Here is a 15285-nt window from a genome sequence, read left to right as displayed (position 1 = left end):
AGCGCTTGCTTGGCAAGTATGAGGCCTTGGGTTTAATTCCCACCTCCACACGGGAATGACCGCATGAACAGTGAGGAGACACCTCAGTGAAAGTGCCGGGCGTCACAATGCCGTCTGCCCACCTGTACGGAGGAGACACTCAGAATTTTAATTTTGGTTTTGTCCATTGGGCCCTTTTCTGAGTGATGTGTGCTTGGCATGCTGAATATACAATGACAGCCGGTGATGCAAACACAGGCGTAGCCCTGTGACCAGTCCCAGGAAGAAAACAACAGACAACTTTTCCAGAGAGCAGGCTGTGCTGATTTATTACAGAATGCGGTTAAAAAAATACCCTTGAGGTTGGCCTCTCCGGCTCCAAAGCACTGAAGTAGGAATCAGAACAGCAATGTGAGGCCGGTCTCCACCTTGCTGGCACCCGCCCCTGAGTGCTGTGAACAGGGTTTGGCAAACACTCCATCCATTTCTCATTGAGGACTGATGGAAAACTCAATGTCAGCAAATACACTCCCCAGAGGAAGCTGCCTTCCCAACTCCCAAAGCATGCACTGTTAATTGGCATTAGGTTATTTCAGAGTGACAGACTTGTAATGGTGCTGTGAGACCAAAACAGAATACCTATTTACCAGACACACACGTGGTGACTACAAAAGGAGAAAGTCCCAAATGGTCACGGTCCATCTGGGATGAAAGGGGAAAGAAAGGCACTGTGTCCCTCTAGCAACACACAGCTATGACTCCACATGCTCCAAAGTCATCCCGTTAAACACATGACAGTAATTTCTACCACACGCAAGTCACAGGGAGCTCGAGACTCCTTCTACCCTCTGTTCTCACCCAGGTACACCACAGGCATTAAGATATGCTCTTGGCTTTATTTACAAGTTTATCTTCATGTTTCAATGGGGTGAAAAACTGTCTCAATCAACAGTTCCCAAAGAGGTTTTTGGCTGAAATTCACATATAAACCACTCCATGAAAGAAACAATAGAAACTGATGTCTGAACCCAAACACCTAACCTACAACTTCCCACCCACTGGCACCTGACAGCAAAACTGGTGTCTGCCATCGTATAAGCTACATTCTACACAGGAACTCAAGATCAACTTGTGCAAGAAAGCACAGGTGACATGGTGCGCTGGACAGGGTGACGTGTGGGCATCTCCCGGTGCGACCCCACGTATGGGTGCTGTTGCAGAGAAGGCCAGGGACCAGGAAAGACCATAGTTTTCCAGTGCCTGTCTCCCCAGCTTCCCAAGGCGGAAAACAACAGTGTATTCATACACGAGCAAAGGTTAGTCTTGGAACCCAGTCATACATGCGTGAACGTTAGAACACGAGGGGAAAAATGAGACGTACAATTTCCATATGGCACTGGGGTTGTCCCATAACCTTTCTGCACTGGACACTTGGTGGCTTTGTGGGGTGCCTCTGCCTACCAGTGGGGCCTGGACCCTGAATGCTGGTTGGAAACAGAAATCTTTTCCCCGGGCCACCAGTCAACCTGTCCTTGGCAAAAACAGAACCTAGAAAAGAGTGAGTACAAGACACTACCATTATCAGTTTTCTGGAGATGTCCCCAGATATCCTTGTGTGATTACCACCAACTCAGTGAATGGCCCAAGACATTCCTGGGTGCCACGGACATGGACTGAGGTGCAGTATCAGAACAAGGAGACAAAGCCTTGATTCTCTTCTGAGCAACATGAACTGGAATTTCTGCCACAGTGGTCACGGCTGTCACCTCCAAAGCTATGACCAGCCACCTGCACAGTAAAAGATCCCTCCCCATGAGTGGGGTTTAGAATGTGCCGTCTCCATCTGTGAGCCAGCTCAGCTGAGGTGGATAGGCGTGTACTCTGGCCTCCTCGTCTGGATAATTTTTGGCTTGGGTCTCTTCATTCTCTCCATCTCCTCCTCCTCTTCATTCTCTTGGTCGCTTTCACACACGTGGACTACCACACTGGGAGTGGTGTCTGTTGCTGCATGCAGCTCATACTTCTCACCTAGGGAAGGAGGCAGTTGGCCTGGTAACTAGGTAACCCGGTAACTAGGGCAAGCCCTTGAGCATGATGAGAGGTACATGGGACTGGCACCAGGGTTGAGAGACTGAGGCAGGGCAGGAGGATTGTATGTTGTTAGCTGACCCTTCCCATGTCCACCCAGGGGGCTCCCATCGGCGTTCTCCAAGGGCAGTGTGAGGAGCATCGGTTCAAGGAACAGGAGGGCCAAGACAGCTCTGGAAACACATGTCCTGAGCCTCCCTTCCAAGGCTTCCAGGTGGGGTTCCAGAGCTCACCAGGGGGGAGGTGTGGAGAGGCCCCATGTGCATACACATGTGACTGCCTTGGCTCCTCCTCTATTAGTTTGGAGACAGGGTTTTATACAGTGTGGGCTAGCCTCAGGGTTTTATACAGTGTGGGCTAGCCTCAGGGTTTTATACAGTGTGGGCTAGCCTCAGGGTTTTATACAGTGTGGCTAGCCTCAGGGTTTTATACAGTATGACTAGCCTCACATTCACCCAGTAGCTCAGGCTGACCTGAAACTTCTGTTCCTCTCGCCTCCACCTGGCACTTGCCTCAGAGGCTTCACACCCCCATGCCTGGTTTATGTGGCATTGGGACACAAGCTCAGGGCGGCGGCATATGTGCTAAGCAGGCCTTCCACCTGAGCGACATCCTCAGCCACAGCACCATGTATGGATGGATGCATGTATGTATGTATTAGCTGGAATTGAGAATGCTCCCTCATTGTTGTTGTGGGCTAGCCTGAGCTTTTCAGGCTCCATCCCAGTTACACCACTCTGCTGCAGCAAGGTTAGGGTGAGCCGTCTGTCACTGAGAAATGTGGCTGGGAAGGACGGGTCAAGGCCATCCCTTGAGGGGTCTGCACTGGCTGCTGATGGGGGCAGCTCGGAAGAGCGGCTGCCGTGTGGACTGGGATTGGAGAGACACTTACTTGTACCTGGGAATGATGGGCCTGCCATTTCATTCCCTTGCACCCTTCACCTCTTCTTCTCTAAAACGGGGCAACCAAGGCATCAATGGGGCCAATTCCATGAGAGAATGCATTCAAAACACCCAGCAGCAGGCTCACAACACACTTGCCTGACGAATGCCATCCGATTATGTTTTTAAAAATGGAGGGTGCGGGGATGCAGACCCAACAAGGGGTGCCTGCCAGTAGATGCAAGGTCCCAGGTTTGAACCCCACTGCTGAACTGGCTTGGTGGGGCCTCCAGCTTCCTAGGGTGCTTCTCAGATGTGGGGGACATGGCACTCATGAACGAGGAGGCGGCCTGGCCTTTACCTCAGCAGCAAGGCTGAATGCCGCTCTAACTGTCTGTAAACACGAAGGAGCCTCCGCCCTCCCAGGGTTGAGGGTTACTGGGAGGGTTGAGAATGGAGGCTTTCCCACATGAGTGTCTACCATTGGCCCAGGTGCAGAAGGCTCGGGGCGTCAGGCTGTATTGTGAAACCTCTGCAATCCTGAAAAGCGCAGTTGGAACATCAACAACAAAAATACAAGAACAAAGAACTAGAATGAACTCCACTGCTAAGTAGATGAAGGGCAAATGGCTCTCAGAAGGCTGCCTTGGTGAGACCCTTCTCCACGGCCTGAAGGTGTGCTTGGCTCTGGGGCGTGGCCCTGGTGGACACTCGGCTACTCCAGTTTCCATCAGTATCCAGGGCAGACCTCCTACAGGGTGTTTCAGCACATACATTCACCCCCAGTCGGGTTCTCAGAGGTGGGAGGCTCACCCCACTTCCTGCCTCTGGAACAGTTTGGCTCCTTGCTGCAGATGGAGATCCCCTCTGTTTCCACCCTGGGCTTCACGAACGATGCTTGCTAGGAACTGCCATGATGAGCCACCTACTTGCTCACACAGGCCATTACCAGTCTTGACCTTCACGCCACAATTAGCACCAGTAACGTGATTCTCGCTGTGTAACACAGGAGGAATTTCCGTCTAGGCTGTGTTCTCAGAAATGTAATCTTTCGGCACAAAACTGCTGATGGGCCATGAAAGCAAAACCCTTTCTCTAACGGAACATCAGATAGCTGGTCAAGGAGAAACAAGGGGCTGATGGACAGACAGCGTTAACTCAGCTTGCTGTGTGGTGCCCAGGAGTGATGCTCACATCTCTGCATCCTAGTTCTTCCTCTCACCCACCCCTCTGACACAGGAGAGGACCCACCAACATTTTCCTATTCTACAAACCACATGCTGAGCACAGGCACCATGCAAAGTGCTGTGGACAGGGCGATGGTTCATCTGTGGCCCACGGTCCTATTGGATGTGATCCATTTTGGGCTCTGTCCTCACCGTGACCCGTGGTTGCCCTCCCACCCATTAGGAAAGCCAGGTAGTAATAATGGCTGCAGATGAACTCCCAAGAAGGTTGGTCTGTTTCCCCTTTCTAAAATCCGGTTGCTTGTCCCATCTGGAACAATATCACTTATGGCCTGGGAGAGATCCACACGGGTTTGCTTGATGGGTGAGGGGACAGACTCAGGGACAGACTCAGACTTTGGGGATGGTGGTGCAGAAAACCTGTAGGCTGCTATTGTCTCTCCTGCAACCCTTACAGGGAGCACACGCTCTGGCACCAGTGGCAGCAACGTGGAAGAATGAGCATTCATAAGACACGTTCGCATGGGGTCATTTGAGGCGTCTTGTGTTGGAGCAACCTCACCACACCTCCCAGCCCCTTGTCCACCTGAGGGCGCTGCTTACCTGGCCCCAGCTTGGAGATAGCATATAAAAGATCGTAATTTATGACTGGGGTAGCGTCTTCTACTTGCTTCCAACCAACTGGTGGAGAGGCGGGAGGAGAGATGAGGAACTGCTTGTCTGGATTGGGCGGAGCCAGGTGTGAGCTTCCTATGTGTAACGTCTGAGGAGAGGAGAGAGACCAGTTCATATGTGTAAAGTCTGAGGAGAGAGACCAGTTCATATGTGTAACGTCTGAGGAGAGAGACCAGTTCATATGTGTAACGTCTGAGGAGAGAGACCAGTTCATATGTGTAACGTCTGAGGAGAGGAGAGAGACCAGTTCATATGTGTAACGTCTGAGGAGAGAGACCAGTTCATATGTGTAACGTCTGAGGAGAGAGACCAGTTCATATGTGTAAAGTCTGAGGAGAGGAGAGAGACCAGTTCATATGTGTAACGTCTGAGGAGAGAGACCAGTTCATATGTGTAACGTCTGAGGAGAGAGACCAGTTCATATGTGTAAAGTCTGAGGAGAGAGACCAGTTCATATGTGTAACGTCTGAGGAGAGAGACCAGTTCATATGTGTAAAGTCTGAGGAGAGAGACCAGTTCATATGTGTAAAGTCTGAGGAGAGAGACCAGTTCATATGTGTAACGTCTGAGGAGAGAGACCAGTTCATATGTGTAAAGTCTGAGGAGAGAGACCAGTTCATATGTGTAAAGTCTGAGGAGAGGAGAGAGACCAGTTCATATGTGTAACGTCTGAGGAGAGAGACCAGTTCATATGTGTAACGTCTGAGGAGAGAGACCAGTTCATATGTGTAAAGTCTGAGGAGAGAGACCAGTTCATATGTGTAAAGTCTGAGGAGAGAGACCAGTTCATATGTGTAACGTCTGAGGAGAGAGACCAGTTCATATGTGTAACGTCTGAGGAGAGAGACCAGTTCATATGTGTAACGTCTGAGGAGAGAGACCAGTTCATATGTGTAAAGTCTGAGGAGAGAGACCAGTTCATATGTGTAAAGTCTGAGGAGAGAGACCAGTTCATCGTTGGGCTGAGAGGGAGCTGCATTTCATAGCCGCTCACGGAAGCCTTTGGAAGGCAAGCATGGACGACAGACCAGCGGCCAGGGAGTGGGCCAGGTACCACTTAAGAGGAACCGTGAAGTGGTCTGTAAGACAGTGAAGGGGGGACGAGCTCTGGTTTTGGTGCCTGTGCTGGGCATGTCACATGGTGCTAACCAGGAAGCAAAGAGAGCTTCAACCAGAAGTGGGGCTGGACTCCAACCCCACAATGTCCACCCTGAATGATCCGACTTCTTTAGTTAGGCCCCCACCTCTTACAGGTTCCCTAAGTCCCAAAGTGGCATCACCAAGGACCCAAATATTCAAACACATGAACCTATGAGGGCATTTCATTCTTGAACCCTAGCAGTGCTAATACGGTGAGAGCCAGCCCCTCCTAGGCTGTGAGCCTCACACTGGCAGCAGTGCTAATACGGTGAGAGCCAGCCCCTCCTAGGCTGTGAGCCTCACACTGGCAGATTCTGCTTGCCCTAAACTGGCAGTAAATGATCAGAGACAACTTTAGAATAAATGACTACTACTGTCGAGGGCAGAGGGGCCTCAGAATGAATTTCTGTGAGGCCCAAAGGCTAAATGCCATCTCAGTGGGTAAGGTGGAGAAGCCTCAGGGCCTGACAAAGACTGACTTTACTTTGGGAGTAAAATTCTAGAACCTTCTTTCTCTTTTCTTGGCAATCTACCAATCACTGTTACAAAATCAAATGGAAGTTGGGAGCTGTCTTGAAGGTGTACCTGGGGTTGGCAGGACAAAGGGCAAACCCATCTATAGATCCCCCTCTCTGCACCCCAGCTAAGAGAGGGTTATCAACCATCTGATAACCATCTCATGCCCCCCACCCCCACTAACAACCCTGTGCTGATTTGCATATAGGTTCTTCACAAAGCCAGGGTGCTGTTAGGAGCCGGTGAGAACCTGCAGCAGCTGGAGACCTCTCTTGACGGGTGGGTTGTTAACCTAATCCCTGAGAAACACTGCAGAGAGACCCAATGTCCAGATCCCAGTGTACCACAGGAGTGTGCAATGATGCCCCTGCAAACTCCCTGGGTGAACAGGGAAGGCTTCTTTCCCTCATTCGTGATTTCACCTAGGAAGTTACAGGGTTCCCATCTCTGAGGTGGTTTTCTCATTCACCTGATTCCTTCTTAGACCAGGTGAGACCCTGAGGGCTCCTCTTGGAGACGAACAAGTGAGTGAGTGCTTGCTGTCCAGTGTCTAACATAATCTAACACGAGGAGCTAGCTGTGGAAGTGCCGGGGAGGGGAACCTGCTTTGGAATGGACACACTCACCTGAGCAAAGTACAGCTTCATTTCCTTCCCCAGGAACTCCGTCTTATGCAGCTGCAGCCTGGCGTCAGCTGCGGATAAGGGGTTGCTGAAGTTTATTCGGACACGTTTGAAGCTCTTAAAATACTGGAAAGTGATGTCCTTGTCATACGTCCTGAAGAGGGATTCAAATTTGGCCTGAAAAAAACAATACCGATAAAAGGATTTAAAATTCACCTACTTTTGGCCCTAGCCATTGCCTTCCTTGGTGAAGAAATGAGTTATCAGTCATTTCAAGGATGAGAGAGAGAGAGAGAGAGAGAGAGAGAGAGAGAGAGAGAGAGAGAGAGAGAGAGAGCTGTCTGTTTTGGTGCTGAGACTAGGGATTGGGAGACCTTGCATCTGCTAAGCACTGTTTGACTAACTCCGATGATCTTATTAGCAGAGAGGGAGACACTGTTTATTAAACCAGATTCATTTAACCAGGAGGACAATTGTCACTCCTTTTAAAAGTGGGATAAGCATTTGCCAAGGAGGTACAGTCAGATTGCTCATTATCCCAGGCCTGATGTTCCCATGACCCTCCGCTGTCAAGCCAACTCTACCCAGAGTGGATACTGTGTTCTTCAAATATTTCTTTCTTTGGGGCTCAAGGTCATGCAGCAATTTTGAAGGGAGTGGGGGAGAGCCTCTTTAAAAACTGAAGAACAAAGGAACAATGACCTTAAGAGAACGTCTTACCATCCCTTAAAGGGAGCTGCTTGTGCACTCCCACTGGGGCTTTATCTCAGACTGTTACTTTTTAACTTTCTGAAAGAATACTAGTTTAAAATTTAATGTGCAGGCGGGCTGTGCTTTCCTGCAGGGACTGCCACACTCTAGTGTTGTAAGGGCTGTTGAAAATTAGGAAGCATCATGAGCTGTTAGCGCAGACAGCCCAGATTCTGGGATTGTAAGCTTGGCTCTTGGCTTCTGGAAAAAACCTCATCAGCCTCCTGGGAAAGGCTGGGGAGCCCCACCCTCTCCTGCAGCAGTGTGTGGGGATGGGGGCTGCACTTCCTGGGGACTCCAGGAAGACTCTGGGAGCTTTTGGTTCCAGGTGGTTTGAGTTCTTTTCTACAGGCTAAACAGTCAGGGCCATTTTCGGGAACCTTCTGAAGGTGGGGTGGTGGGTGAGAAGGTGGCTGGCAGAGATCCGGGGTCTGAGCCGTGCTCTCACTCCTTCACAGGTGGACAACTGAGGCAGAGGAGGGTCCACTGCCTGTTTGCAAGCCTACCCTGGAAACTCTGAGCAGGGAATTCCAAGTCGGCCATCTTTGGGACTAAAAGCCTAGTGGCTGTAGGCCTGTTGCTGATGGGACACAGCATCTCTTCTCTGAGGCAGGTGGCTAGGGGAGCCTGGATGTCTCCCCACCCTGCTCTGGATTTCCTGCAGTGCAGGAGCACTTCTGTGACTTTCCACTAGAGGCTCTGCACAGGGGTGGAGCAAAGCAGAGTTGACATTTGACCTGGATGCCTCCAGCTGGGAGAGCCCCTCCTGCATCTCTTAGGCACTGAGCAAGTTTCTGGCATAAGGGAGCCTCAGTAAAGCTGGGATTTTGAATGACCTCATCAGTAGGCACTGTGACTAACTGTAGTTTTGAGTTATGATTCAGATTTTGGGAGAGATGACTTGGTGAATATTTTTAGAGTGCAAGTCAGGGCTCAGAACCAGAGCATCAAAGAACACACACTATTGCAAAATTCCACCACCACACACTTACGAAATGATGTTATTTGTTCTAATAGTAGATACCCAGCTGTTACACTTGCTGTATAGGAGCTCTACTTAAGTGTTTCTTAACTATCAGGCTAATACCCAGAACATCAAGTCTGCAGTATGTCTATGAACAGAATGTGTTTTACAATCAAATTAAAAAGCTACTGTCCCAGTCTTCCAAACATTATACACAATTAGCTGACTCTGAGTAAACCTTTTACATGTCCCAATATGTCTTGAATATAAAGCATACCACACAAACACCATCCCCACAAACAGAACACATTCAATACCCATTCATATAGGATTCTGATTAAAGATTAATTAGTTACTATTACTCAATGGCTTGATAGTAACTGATGAAAAAAACCAAAAACCAAAAGAGAAAGCACGGTGATTAAGATGACTAATTATCTCTGTAGAGCTGCCACCCCATACCACACTGAGTTTTAGTATTTGGTATGCCTGCATTTTCCTCTAGTCGAAGGGATCTGGTGCTGGTGGCAGATCTGGCCATTACTGCAAACGTGTAGTCCATTCACAGTCTATTTCTCATGAGGTCAGGCTAGGTCAGGCTATTCGGGGGGGCAAGAGCTAGTAGCCACCCTCTACAGTTCAGAGGAGCCAAATGTAGCCACACACAATGTCCGCACCACCCGCACACATTGGGAACCCAGGAGCGTCCAAACCCGGAGCTCTATCCAGCTCCCTTCGCAGTTAATTCTTCAGGCAACAGCTTCTGATTTTCAGAACTCTAAAATACTCTGGGGGTTACTTGATAAACCCCAGAGAGAGCCTCCCGCCCCTGAGTATTTCGGCTAATTGTCCCAATTAGCGGCGTGCTTGGAAAATGCTCAGAAATCACGGTCGCCAGAAGCCTTACCCTGGTTTCACTTTCGCTGAAGACATCACCGTTTGCCACACAGGCAATCAGGGAGCTAAAATTGTAGTTAAAGTCCCTAAAATGCATTCTGCTTTCTTACAGGGCAGACGCTAATGACTCACGACTCTCTCACGACTCGAAGTCAAAGACCCAAGCTGGAGGTTCCTTTGCAAGAGAAAGACCACGGGTACTTGTTCCAGCAGGGGTTTATAAAGCTGCTCGGAGGGCCAGCCCCCTGGGGGTGGGGAGGACTCAGCTCCCAGAGCATCCTGTTTGGACAGCAAATTCCTGAGTCAAGTCCGGCATGCTCGAAGGCAGACAGGGACAAAGTGTAAGTTTCTACTGGAAAGAGGTGACGTCAACACCTTAGTCATTTTCCCTATGCTAATTACCTCTGCTCGGAGGGTGGAAAAGGCCTCGGAGCCGAAGTCTGCTGAGCTCCCAAGCTTCACCACCCCTCTTGCGGCATAGTTCCCACTGGTAGTAATTCCACTCGGCCGCCCAGACAACACGCTTCTGCGGCTGAACTGGGCGGGCCCTGCTTAAGATGGAAAATGTTACAGAAGAGAAGGGACGAAGGTCTGAGGCTGTAAACAGCAATTAGCCTCCAGGGAGTCCTTAGGCTTTGAGAGACCTGGAAACCAAGTCCTGGGGAGTTGGTTGCCCTGAAAAACCTCAATGGATGTTTCTTGCTGGGCATCAGAGAAACATTTTGAAATCTGTCTTGGTCAATGAGTTCTGTTTTTCAAGAAAAAAAAATCAGGTTTCTTTTGAAATGCAGTGTTCCCCCCCCTCCCCAATTGTACTTTATTGGATCAATGTCCCAGTTCCCAGTGGGATGGTGGGAAGGGCACCCAGGATTCTCCTCTGAAAACTTCCTGCCTGGGTTGGAGGGCCAGGGATAGGCAACACATACATGTTTCCCAAGGTTCAAAGGATTCAAGCAAAGAATGTCCTTCAAGATGGTAGGACACAAGCCCTCGAGCTGATGCCCAATGCCACAGAAACAGAAGTCCCACAGAGAATCTGGGCTCTGAAACTGAGCGGGGGTTGGGGGGGGGGTCCTGTTCATGGACTATACACTTTTTCTTTTTATCAAGAAGGGAGGAAGACATGGAAAGAGTGCAGTTATAGCCACCAAGCATGGCTCGGCTCACAGAGTGTGGGGTGACTGCTACAGATCACTGTGCATCCAGAGGACTCCAACTCCTGCTTCTAACTAGCAGTCTTGGACAGTCAGTCCTTCCCACTTGCCCCAATCTCATTAAAGCATTCAAAGTCCTGACGCCTTCTCCAGCTGATGTGCAGAGTCAGCTTCCATGTGTCCAGAAGTTAAGCCATTCCCGCCACACTGAAAACTTGCCTCCTCAAAGCTCTTCTAAAGTCAGCTAGTAATTACAAAGAATATATGCAACCAGAACAAATGGGATGCTTATCCCCCACCCCCCCAAAAAGAGGCCAAGTCTCCTCAGATGAGTGTTGCTTAATTTCAAAGCCTGGTGCCTTGCTGCCAACTGTGGGGTTATGTAAGAAACCAGTTATGGTGTTTGCTTTGCCAAATCACCCAGGACTGCCAGCCTCAAAAGACTTAGAAGCATTTATTTATTCTAAAAATGTTTGGTACACTGAAAAGTAGGTGTGTGTTAAACACTGGGGGAACTGGTGACTTTGGGTGGCGTGTGGGGACAGTCATGCACTGGATTACCATGCATTGCTCCCTGCTCCTTCATAGAGCCCCAGACAAGGCTGCTCACTCTTAGCTACCACCCCCCACACCCTCCTGTCTTCTGGAGCCCACCTTGGCAAAGTTCAAAGGTATCTGAGGAGGATAGGTGTTTGTGTGTGTGCACACATGAGCTCACATGTGGATATGCAAATGTGCACAAAGGCCAGAGAGCAACCTTGGCTGTTCCTCAGGAATTCTGTACTAGCCTGGGGCTTGCCAAGGGGGCTCAGGATCTGCCTGTCCCCATTTCTTCAGAGTTGGGATACAAACACCTGCCATCGCCCCCAGATTTTTCACATGGGTTCTGAGGTTAGTGCTAGGCAAACACCTTTCTGGTGGAGCTGCCTCCCCAGCCCCTCGTTTTCCTTCTTGTAAATCATGACACTATGCTCTAGGTAAGCTTTGTAGGCAGAGCTGGGCCGTTCCTGTCCAGCTGAGACATTGGAGCTGGCTGAGATTTACAATTCTGATTGTGTTATGTCAATGAAGATGGGGTAAAGGACATCAAGGTAAAAGAATTTTGCTTAAGCCCTTCTCACAGAGGCGACAGATACATCTTCCACTAAGCTGTCCCCGAAGCCGCACAAAACATGTCATTCTGTTCCTGTGTCTGAACGGATTGGTTTCATCTAAATCAAATTTCACTTAGTGACTGTGAGACTTCCAGTTGTCATTCAGGAATAGGGGCTGCTTCAGGTGACAGCTGGCCTTATGCAGGGAGACTGGAACAGGGTGTCATCCAACAATGAAATCACTGGTCACACAGTGTTCTAGAACCCTGGCCTAAGGGGAAGAAAGAGGGCACCTAGGATCTCTTAGCAGGTGTCCCTGGCTGCAACTCCAGGGATGTGGGGCCGACTGGAGGGCTTCTGTGTCACCGTGTGTGTGTGTGTGTGTGTGTGTGTGTGTGTGTGTGTGTGTGTGCGCGCGTGCGCGCGGCTGGCTCCTTGAGAGCGCCAAGGTGCCACCTGGGGGCTCCTGGAGCACCCTTCTCTGTGGAGGCAGCATGCCACTTCCCTGCATGCTCTTTGTCTCTTCCACACGAACCTAGATTCCTAAAGCTCCCACAGGGAAATGAATTGCCTTTAAGTCATGACCTTTTGTTACCAAGAAGAAAACTGGTCAACACATGCATTTTAAAATTAATTAATTATTGAGGGAGGGTTTCTCTGTGTAGCCCTGGCTGTCCTGGAAATCACTGTGTAGATCAGGGTGGCCTTGAACCCGTGCTGGGATTAAGGCTGTTTTTGAGACAAAGAGCACATACATTCTAAAGATGCACACTCTTGCCTGCATGCTCCTTGTGGTTTGGGAGACAGGGTCTCATGTATCTCAGGCTGGTTTTGAAGCTCTGACGCCCTCTGCCTTCACTTCCAGAGTGCTAAGATTACAGGCATAGTCCACTATGCCTGTCTTATGTGGGGCTAGGGACCAAACTCAGGGCTTCAGTTTGTGACAGGCCAGCACTGTACAACTGCCCTCCAGCCAGCATTATTTGCTAGTTAAAGGGAAGGGGCTGAGGGAAACAGTGCTCACAGCAGAAGTCATCAGGACTCAAAGAGCTACTCTCAGAACAGGAAACCTGAAGCCAGAAGCTAAAGGAGCAATGGCCGGCTGGCCGCTGCAGTCACCCAAAGCTCTATGCTGTGTGTTCTTCCACTGAACCACGGAGACCCCCAAGGGAGCCTCTCCAGCTCGCCTTCCCTTAGGCAAGCCTTCCCAGGCCAGCAGTTCCTGAGAGGAGAGCTGCTCTTCATTGAATTCCACCTCCCCCAGCACTGTGGGGGACCTCAGAACTCCCACTGTGAAAATCCCAAGGAGCCAAACATGGTGCCACAAAACCAGCTAACCTAAGAGGGGAGCCAAGCTTGGGAACCACTCGGGGCAAGGGATGGAGCAGCTGCAAGAGAGCCTCCGTGCAGGACACTGGCAACCCAAGGGCAGGGGGGCCGCACAAGGCTGTGTCTGCAATCATGTCTTTCCATGGAAAGCTGGAAGGCTGAGGACGTTTACATTTTACTTTTGTTTCAATCCTTTGAAAATTAGTACCTGTAGCCTTTCCTTAGACAATGTGTGTTACAATAACTCTTTCTGCCAAAGGCTGCTGAACCTCACTACCACATGTGACCTCTACGCCAGCCGCCTGCCTGAGTTAGGGCCCCAAATAATGCACAGAGAGACTTGTATTAGGTACAATGCTGCTTGGCCAATGACTAGGATTCTCATCTGTTAGCTCAGTCTCAATTACAAATCTATATATTTTATAAGACTTATCTTATAGAGGATGCCTTCTGCTGGCACCCTCTCTTGCCGGTGGCTCACATGGCACCGCTGGAGGAGGAAGGGGAAAAGGGAACACTTCCTATTTCTCCTTGCTTAAATATGAGTCTCCTTGCTATGTCACTTCCTGCCTGGATCACCACTTATCTACTACATTTCCCAGAATCCTCTTTGACTCCTAGTCCTGTCTAACTTGCTGTTTCATTGGCCAAACAGAACTTTATTTAATAATCAATAAGATAAACATACACAGAAGTACTTCCCCCATCAAATGAGCCATCTTCTACACATCTTTATTGTTTCCCAGTCAAAAGTCATTGTAGTTGACTGTGAGGAGAGGAGTCATGGACTCAAGTTGTAAAACTCCTACTCAGTTCTTCAAAGCCTATCACGATGGTCTCTTCTGATGAACTAAATGTTCTCTCCCTCCACAAACCTGTGGGCTCGCTGTCTCCCCAGCATCACAGCTCTGTTCTGGGCAGAGTGAAAGCTGTGGAGTAGGCTGCTTCCCTCACAGCTTGTCAGGGAGTTCAGAGTTCATCACTCACAGCAGTGCACGAGGGAGGGTCCACAGGCTGCAGCTAAGAACGTCCAAGAGTGAAGGCGGCTGGTGCTGCACCGAGGTGGCATTCCCTGATGCACCGGCCTGCAGCTTCAGCCAGGGATGGGTGGCCTCACCACACAGATGCATGGGGCAGGCGCCTCGTTCATGTGGCGCCCGTGTAGAGTGTATAAATAGCAGCCTTGGCAGGCAGGGCATCTTTGCTTATGAGGTTATGATTAAAACATCTGGGGCCTGAAAGGTGTTGGGCGTGGGGCTTAAGTATGCGGACTCTGAGGAGAACCAGTTTCTTAAAGGGTCTCCTAGGAGCCTGCAGCCAGGAGAGGAAGTGGGGGAGGCTTCTGATGCGTCCTCTGTGTGTGGCCTGGCAGTCTACAAACTCACTAAAGAAGTCTGTTAGCTGGAGGCTCGTAGGCAGGGTCTCGGTAGGATGCTTGCCAGTATCCTAGAGACCGGAGAGGTGAGGGCCGCTGCAGACTGTGCCTAAGCAGCAGTCTGTCTGGGTTCTAACGGAGAACACCCCACCTTTTCTTTAGACTTCTGTTTCTGGTACACCCCTTCCCCTGCCCATTTTAATTTATGTGTACCGTGCGCGCGCGTGTGTGTATGTGCGTGTGCAGGTATGCACCAAGTGAATGACTGTTGTCCACAAAGCCAGAAGAGGGCACTGCATCTTCCAGAGCTGGAGTTAGACGGTTTTGAGCTGCCATGTGGGGCTGGGATTCAAACCCAGGTCCTCTGCAAGCACAGCCAGTGCTCTTAACCATAGAGCCACCTCTCCAGCCCCTTGTTTTAGCATCTTTAAAAGGAATTTCTATTTTGGGTCAATTTAGGAGCAATCAGGGAGCACATGACCTGTGCACAGTGACCACATGTGGACTCGGGGGTCTACTGTTCTCAGTGTTGTCTCATCACTAGTCAACATCTGCTTGGTCAAAGGGAAAGAGAACTGTTTTGAATTTGGGGCTAATGTAGAAATTCTAGACTGTTTATGCCAAAAGTGGTG

The 15285-nt window shown here is 49.9% G+C and overlaps 1 protein-coding gene and 1 long non-coding RNA gene across 2 annotated transcripts in view; one reads left to right on the top strand and one right to left on the bottom strand.

Moving 5' to 3' along the window:
- Positions 1 to 284: 284 nt before the first annotated feature.
- Rcan1 (regulator of calcineurin 1) lies at positions 285 to 9865 on the bottom strand. Its single transcript, NM_001246731.1, is given in 4 exon segments — positions 285 to 2007; positions 4740 to 4899; positions 7094 to 7267; positions 9712 to 9865. Coding segments are annotated over 4 exon segments (594 nt in total). The 5' UTR covers positions 9799 to 9865; the 3' UTR covers positions 285 to 1834.
- Positions 9866 to 9913: 48 nt separating this feature from the next.
- Positions 9914 to 15285, top strand: part of LOC107978930 — a 13438-nt gene continuing 8066 nt past the window's right edge. The window contains exon 1 of the long non-coding RNA XR_003485321.2: positions 9914 to 10042. This is a non-coding gene — a long non-coding RNA (uncharacterized LOC107978930). The remainder of the gene's footprint in view (positions 10043 to 15285) is intronic.

The sequence above is a fragment of the Cricetulus griseus genome, chromosome 4, assembly GCF_003668045.3.
Source record: "Cricetulus griseus strain 17A/GY chromosome 4, alternate assembly CriGri-PICRH-1.0, whole genome shotgun sequence".
Classification (NCBI taxonomy): domain Eukaryota; kingdom Metazoa; phylum Chordata; class Mammalia; order Rodentia; family Cricetidae; genus Cricetulus; species Cricetulus griseus.
This window is presented reverse-complemented; position numbering and strand designations above follow the sequence as displayed.